This window comes from Carassius auratus, chromosome 5 (assembly GCF_003368295.1).
Source record: "Carassius auratus strain Wakin chromosome 5, ASM336829v1, whole genome shotgun sequence".
Classification (NCBI taxonomy): domain Eukaryota; kingdom Metazoa; phylum Chordata; class Actinopteri; order Cypriniformes; family Cyprinidae; genus Carassius; species Carassius auratus.
Window position 1 is genome coordinate 16,557,492 of NC_039247.1, and position 7,492 is coordinate 16,564,983.

At 35.1% G+C, this 7,492-nt stretch overlaps 1 protein-coding gene across 3 annotated transcripts; it reads left to right on the forward strand.

The window, feature by feature from the left end:
* The first annotated feature begins 606 nt into the window (after positions 1 to 606).
* LOC113078620 (MOB kinase activator 1B) lies at positions 607 to 7,098 on the forward strand. 3 transcript variants are annotated; one of them, XM_026250951.1, is made up of 7 exons: positions 607 to 655; positions 745 to 818; positions 2,935 to 3,101; positions 3,925 to 4,018; positions 5,033 to 5,166; positions 5,389 to 5,552; positions 5,668 to 7,098. In XM_026250951.1, exons 2-7 carry the CDS (start codon positions 805 to 807, stop codon positions 5,743 to 5,745), a joined length of 651 nt encoding a protein of 216 aa, XP_026106736.1. In that variant the 5' UTR covers positions 607 to 655; positions 745 to 804; the 3' UTR covers positions 5,746 to 7,098. The 3 variants fall into 3 exon arrangements, with proteins under 3 accessions (XP_026106736.1, XP_026106730.1, XP_026106746.1); XM_026250945.1 differs by having other exon boundaries at positions 650 to 818; XM_026250961.1 differs by lacking the exons at positions 607 to 655; positions 745 to 818 and adding an exon at positions 2,209 to 2,263.
* The last annotated feature ends 394 nt before the right edge of the window (positions 7,099 to 7,492 follow it).

Consider the following 7,492-nt stretch of genomic DNA (forward strand, 5'->3'; position numbering starts at 1 on the left):
TTATTATTTTGTTATTATGATTGTACTAAATGTAATACAATTTATCATAATGTCATTTGACAAATATACATTTTATAATGTTAACAGTTAAAAGTTATTGTCGTCTAACAGTTATAAGATAATAATACCATTTTCATTTAAAATAAGCATTTTCATTCAAAATTAGTTCTGTAGGCCATTTACATTACAATAATTAATTAAGATAGCTTTCATCAAAAACGACTTCGGGGACACTCAATGCATCAAAAAGAGGCAAATAAACACAGGAAGTGCTCATAACACAAAGTTGTTACTAAATTGTTTCGATTAGAAGAAGCTAGACATGTGGGTTAAAGAAAAAGCATTTATTAATTTTCTTTATTATTATTACTATTTATTATTTATTAATTATTATTGATGGAGTCAAATGTAGACGAAAGAGATTTCAACTGTCGCTTGAAAATTGTCATAATAAACACTTTTTAGATCTGTTTATTTTATTAGGACTGAGAAAAAAAAACATAATTTTAATAAAAAAAAATCCAGTTAACGTCAATTACAGTAATAGAATTTGAATTTGAATTTCCAAAACGGTCTTATATCCTAATGCTAGCGTGACTCTTATTTGAGGTCATGATCTCGCGAGATTTGGGGCTCTCTGGAGAGACTTTGGATGGTAAGGAGAACTTTTGCACGGGCAGGATCAGTGTTGTTGTAGTGTGAGTGGATTATAAGGCGCAAATTCTTTGCTTTTTCACCTTCCAGAACGCAAAATAACGGACTAGTGTCGATTTCTCACCTACAGCGTATTTTCTTCAAGGAGAGATGAGCTTTTTATTGTAAGTATGAGTGGTTTCTGTAAATAGGAGCACTGATGGCTAGTTAGCAAGCGTAGAAATACTGCTTTTGTCCCGAAGATGCATGTACAGAAACAATCTTGACTCACAGCCGTCATTTATTAGCAGCTAACTGTGATGATATATATATACAAATCTGATAGAAGCACAGTCTGATCCTGTCGCAGCAGATTAGTATGTGACCATCATAACACAGAACTGCAGTCGGGCTAACGAAGAACACTCAGCCAGTAACGTTACATGAGGCCACCAACAGCTGCATGGACTTGGGTTTGGTTACTCCTCATTATGACTGTGCTTGGACTCATTGTACAGTAATTTGACTCTGAACACAGCTGTATGTCCCAACATTATGTCATTAATGCAAACTGGAAATGTCGTGTTTTGTGGATAGATTCCAGTAGCTTTGTCTCAAGTGTAACCCAAAGATGTTGTAATTGTAATATATCGTTTTTATTACAAAATCCTATTATCATCAATGACTGCTACCTAATAAGTGTTCTGTCGCCATCACAAAACCTACCAAAATGATTTGATATCATATGAAATCCAGATATGAATATAATACCAGTATACTGTATACTGTATTATATCCCAGTGTAGAAAGTCAAAAAACAATATACTTTGCTTTTAAATCTTGATTTGTTGTCAGCTGCAGTGTGTTGATGTTCACATTGGTATTTTTTAAATTATGCCTCTCTCTCAATTCTACACCTCCATGTAGAATTGTTCATCTCCCTTTATTTATATATATATATGTATAAGGGAGATGCTACCATGGATTTAAATGTTGTGACCGCTAAATTATAGAAACAATTATAATCTTTTGCTGTAAAGTCTCTAACAGCATAAAAATGATCATGTCAGCAATGTAAAGTGTTATGTATTTCTCTATTCTTCTGCTTTCCACTGAAAATGGGAAGTAGGCTGTGCTGTAATAAACCAGGCTGTATGAATCGCAGGATAATTCAGTGAAGCATCTTAAGTGGAATCATGGCTTCAATATTTGGGTTAATTTTAAATTGTGTAATATATATATATATTTTTTAACCATTGTTTTGTCGCTAAAATAGCATAATTATGCCTAAAGGGTTTGTGCATGCACATGTTTTCTCTTTGTGAATTCTGGAATTCCCCATCTGACTTCTGCTTGATGCTTTGATTCAGTTGCCTGACTCATGAAAAATAACATTATATGGGTAAAAGGTGATGTCATTTGGGTCCATCATCACAACCTGAAACTCTTTATTGTTGGCTTGAACATGTTGGTCAGTCAAGTGAGTACTTCAGAAATTTGCCTGTATTTGTTAATCACTTCCAGTGTCCTTTCATTGTTTGCTGTGCAAATTCTGTCCTGTTTGTGTCCAAACAGGTGGACATACTGAACAGAGCAGCTGTTGAATTGGTGAAGACAGGCTCACTTTGAGGTGTTGATATATACCAGTATGTAGGGTCAGCTCAGAGGAGTTGTTATTTACTGGGTGTTATATGGAGCTGCTTCGGTGTCAAGCTTGGGGAGTTTTATATGTATAGTCTTCAGGAGGAGTTGAACACCCTCATGTAGAATTGTTCACTATCCTTGTGGCTTGTCCAAAGAGCTAAAGGCAAAAGCAGCTCTTAGTAGCATTGGTACCACATTTTGGAGTGACATACTTTAATAAAAGCAAAAATAAAAGTATTTTAGGCACTAGCGATTTGAATTTGTGTTGTTTTTGGAAATAAACACACTGCTGACTTCATTAAGTTTTCTAGTCAAATGTAATTCCTCTTCTTCATGAGTTTAATTTTAATATATATATATATATATATATATATATATATATATATATATATATATATATATATATATATATATATATATATATTAATATATATGAATGCCACAACAATTGTAGCTTCTGTAATTTGCAGTAAGGAAGGCACATTTATCAGAGGTTTAGATTTACCTTTTATATTTTCACTGTTGTAAAGTGGGTTTATAAATGTAAAGGTCCAGCGACTTGTAATTTTGCTTGACCAAGTTTAGTATCTTTTGGTTCAATGTAAGTTTGCAGCCGTTATTAAAGTCTTAATATCTTGCATTTTTACTCCTCTAAAGTGGAAGCCGCTCTTCAAAGACGTTCAAGCCGAAGAAGAACATTCCCGAGGGCTCACACCAGTATGAGCTTCTGAAGCATGCGGAGGCCACGCTGGGCAGCGGGAACCTGCGCATGGCTGTCATGCTGCCCGATGGAGAGGACCTCAATGAATGGGTGGCAGTCAACAGTAAGCATCTGACTTTAATTTAGGAAAAAAATAACCTGTGTGTGCATCCTCAGCATGTGCTAAAAGGCTGAAACTTTGCTGTAGTTTTAAAGGCTTTTATTTTTTGTTCTTAATTGAATATAGGTCTACCGCTGCAGAATTAAAAATTGCATGTTGCATGTTTTTCCTTATTAATAATTGTAGATACAACCTCAGCCTAAACATATGTCACTTTCCGTTCCATGGCTTCAAATAAATATAAAAACATAACCTAAAAATAAAATAACCTATTTCCTCTTAATATTAAACATTTTGCATAATATCAGTGTTTTCACAAATATTATTTGTGTACGAATGCGAACACCTAAAAGTTAGCCAACACCCTTTAAAACAGGTGCAGTCGAAATCGGGACTCTCGTGTGTTTGAAGGGGTCTTTCCACTAAACATCCATTTTATAAGGCCTGCTTGTAGGTCAGTTTTGCAACATTTGCTTGGATTCATTCTTACCCCCTAGCCTTCTTCTATTTTTAACAATAAAGACAGTGGAGCTTTCTTAGATCATAAGCCGCAGGGACAGAGGCCTGAATACTGACTCGGGCAGCGCTGATGTTGCTAGGGTTTAGGGTTTCATCTAATTGCTGCAGCTCATGAAATATTGGGTGTACCCAACTTCTGATATATAATTAGAGCAGGATTTTCCAAACCCTTTGAGGTCTGCGATGGAACTGCAGGCATAGATATATATGCTGTTTTTTATTTTATTTTATTTATTTATTTATTTTTTAACATGGTTAAAGATGCTGGCGTAGGATTGTATTATAATGCTGTTTCATGTGCTTATAGCTGTGGACTTCTTTAACCAGATCAACATGCTGTATGGGACTATCACAGACTTCTGCACTGAGGAAAGCTGCCCGCTAATGTCTGCTGGACCCAAGTAAGTAATAACAGGGGTTTATCGTGTGAAATATTTTGAGTATACTTCTGTTCAATCTTCCGGGATTAGTCTCTTAATACAGTACTGTAATAATGTGGAATATCATTGCAATTTAAAATAACTGTTTTCTGTAATCTCAAAATATATTATATAATATAATCTATACTATATTTTAAAATGTTTATTTTTTTTCTGTGATTGCAAAGCTGAATTTTTAGCAGTCTTCAGTGTCACATGATCCTTCAGAAATGATTTTGATATGCTGACTTGGTGCCTTTACGCCTGTTTGAGCTTCCCGTCAGCTTCACATCATCACTCAGACTCGCAAGAAACATTTGTACAGCGTCACTACAGCGGCTCCAAAGCTGCTTATTTCTTTACAAAGACAACTATAAATTTGTTTTTAGAGCATAAACTTGAAGGTTTTAAAGTCTTGAAAGTTTGTTAACAAGGGAATTCGGATGTAAATTCTAAACCGCAAACACAACCAAGAAAACTGCTCCGATCATGTCGTTTCAGACATGCTGTTTACAATGCTTTTTATAATACACCTTACTTTCACCCAAACTGAAAAATTTAAAACAAGTTTAAATGGGTAAATCTTTCATAAATCTTTGTGATTCTTCATTTTCGTTTTTGGCATACTTAATTTCTTGTTAAAACACACTAGACATGAGTATTCTGTGCATTTTCACCACTTTTTGTGTGCAATCATATATATTTTGTCCATCAAAAGTGAGTTGTCACTTTAATTGAGTGAAGCAGTGCAGCCACTCTGCGGCGAAACCATTGCTTCAGTGCTGCTCACACGCTGCTCCTGCTCCCGGTGTCAATGCACTCATTTGTTAACATGCACACCGAAAAATATCGCTCATGCATGCTTTAATTATCATGCATTCTTGGTGAATACAAGTTTGAATTTCTTAAAAGAAACAAACAAACAAACAAAAAACAAACATCTTTCTAATGTGTATGTTGCATGTTTAATGTAAATTTCTTGTATGTTTTCTGCAGGTATGAATATCACTGGGCTGATGGAACCAACATTAAAAAGCCAATTAAATGTTCGGCTCCAAAGTACATTGATTACCTGATGACTTGGGTCCAGGATCAGCTTGATGATGAGACTCTTTTCCCTTCAAAAATAGGTGTGCTTCTTCAGTTTCTTGTGCATGATCTAGAAATTTGGCATGCTTTTTCTTTGTATAGCTCGTTATAGTCATGGAGGGATTTGTCCACATGGTGGCGATATTAAAGCATGCTTTCCACAGCATATATTCTATTGATCATTTGGTCATCCAGCATTCTGTGCTGCTTGGATTCTGAAGAAAACAACAGATTTTTTAGTTGTTTTTCTATTAAATTTATAGGGGTCCCTTTCCCAAAGAACTTTATGTCAGTGGCCAAGACCATTTTGAAGAGACTGTTCCGCGTTTACGCTCACATCTACCATCAGCACTTTGACTCTGTTATCCAGCTGCAGGAGGAGGCGCACCTCAACACCTCCTTCAAGCACTTTATCTTCTTCGTTCAGGTGTGTTCTTGTGGCCTTGAGATGTGTGAGTTGGTGTTTGGCTGAATTTTGCTTAGCACAAGGAGATTAATATTTGGCTAACTCTAATATAAACATTGCTCTCTCTTTTTTTCAGGAGTTTAATTTGATTGACCGGAAGGAACTAGCACCCCTTCAGGAGCTGATCGAGAAGCTCACGTCCAAGGACAGATAAATCTGCTCTTAACATCATCTTCTCTCATTTTTCAGTACAGGCAGTCCAGCTCTGTTCCCTCTATGTTTGACAAGTGTGTGGGAATGTTTCCTTCAAGAGTTAGGAAAAAGCTGACCCCCCTCCCCCCCAAAAAAAATCCTCAACCGTAGGTCAAGTTCATAGTGGAATTAAGCTTCTTTTGATGTCATCTCAAACATGATCTTCAGTAAGTGCCTGATACGTCCACTTTCAAAATTGCTACTTTGTATAAAAGTGCTACCACTGCTATAAAACGTCTTTATGATTATGCTTTTACTTTTTTTTTTTTTTTAAGGAGTACATTGATTATTATTATTAGTGGTATGTTAGCTTTTTTCCTCGTAATGTATTTATTTAGAAGTGCATAGTGCATTACAAAAAATACTGAATGAAGCATTCAGAGATGAAGATGTCTTGGCTTCTCTTAAGTTTTTTCATTTTAACTGCCCCTTGTGTCTCATGACATGTTTGGGATTTATCCGTTATCCATTTCAAAAGTAGAAATGCTTTGTTCACTTCAGATTTTATGCAGTCCTTAATGAATCTCTCCTTATTGTAACACATTTCAGTCATCACTGAAGAGCACTGGGCACACAGTTTGCCTGCCAATGCTATCAAACCACTACATTACATTTGAATAAGTACTAATGTTGATGAGGCAGACGTCAGGGCTTTGTCTGTTAGAAGCTGGGATGAAATGAGCTGACTATGCAAGATCGGTATGTCCTATCTGATCTAATTTTTTCATACACTATAAAACACAAGGGTTTTGCATTCTTCTATTCACAGATGTGGAAACCACGGGCACCTTTTAAGCGAATAACAACAATAAATCTAATGAGAAAGATGCATTTTCCTCTAGATCTTAATGAATCTGCCCCAGTCTGTATTAGTATTTCAAAGATCCAGAACTTTGATTTGAAACAGGCTATTTTATGAGGAGGTGAATGCAAGTTGTGTAAAATCTATGATTCAAACTTGATGCTTGTTTAATAACACTTATATTGCTGTCAAAATAGTTGGTGGTCCTCGGTATAATTTAAGCAGCGCATATGTTTGGTCTTTATGAAGAAACCCCATGAATGTTTATTTTTCTGAATGTTACAGAAGAATTTTATTCTGAATAACATGTGCTGAAAATGTTTCTCAGAGATTTTCACCTCGCTTTATGAGACTGATTCTAAACAAATGTACTAAACCTTTTTGATGGCAAGTTGTAAATACTGTAAACCGAGATGGTGTGCAATTGGAATAACACGAGATGTGTAACTTGCTGAACTTTTATGGTACAATGCTGAATACTGTTTATAGGATAATAAACCTGTTTGAACAAAATTTGGTGTTGTTCTTTTTTAATAATACACGCAACAGTATGTATCTGCTTTTTCTTGAAAGGAGCACCAATACATGTAGAATTATAAAAACATATTTACAATTATATAAGATATAATATTTTTTGTCCCAAATTAATATGCAAAATTGTATTTTATATAAAGTACAGACCAAAGGTTTGGACACGCCTTCTCATTCAAAGAGTTTTCTTTATTTTCATGACTATGAAAATTGTAGATTCACACTGAAGGCATCAAAACTATGAATTAACACATGTGGAATTATATACATAACAAAAAAGTGTGAAACAACTGGAAATATGTCTTATTCTAGGTTCTTCAAAGTAGCCACCTTTTGCTTTGATTACTGCTTTGCACACTCTTGGTATTCTCTTGAT

Excerpts from the sequence above, each read along its gene's own strand:
- LOC113078620 (XM_026250951.1), top strand. Across the intron at positions 3,102-3,924 it reads TGAATGGGTGGCAGTCAACA|CTGTGGACTTCTTTAACCAG; the intron begins GTAAGCATCTGA and ends ATGTGCTTATAG. Across the intron at positions 4,019-5,032 it reads CTAATGTCTGCTGGACCCAA|GTATGAATATCACTGGGCTG; the intron begins GTAAGTAATAAC and ends TGTTTTCTGCAG.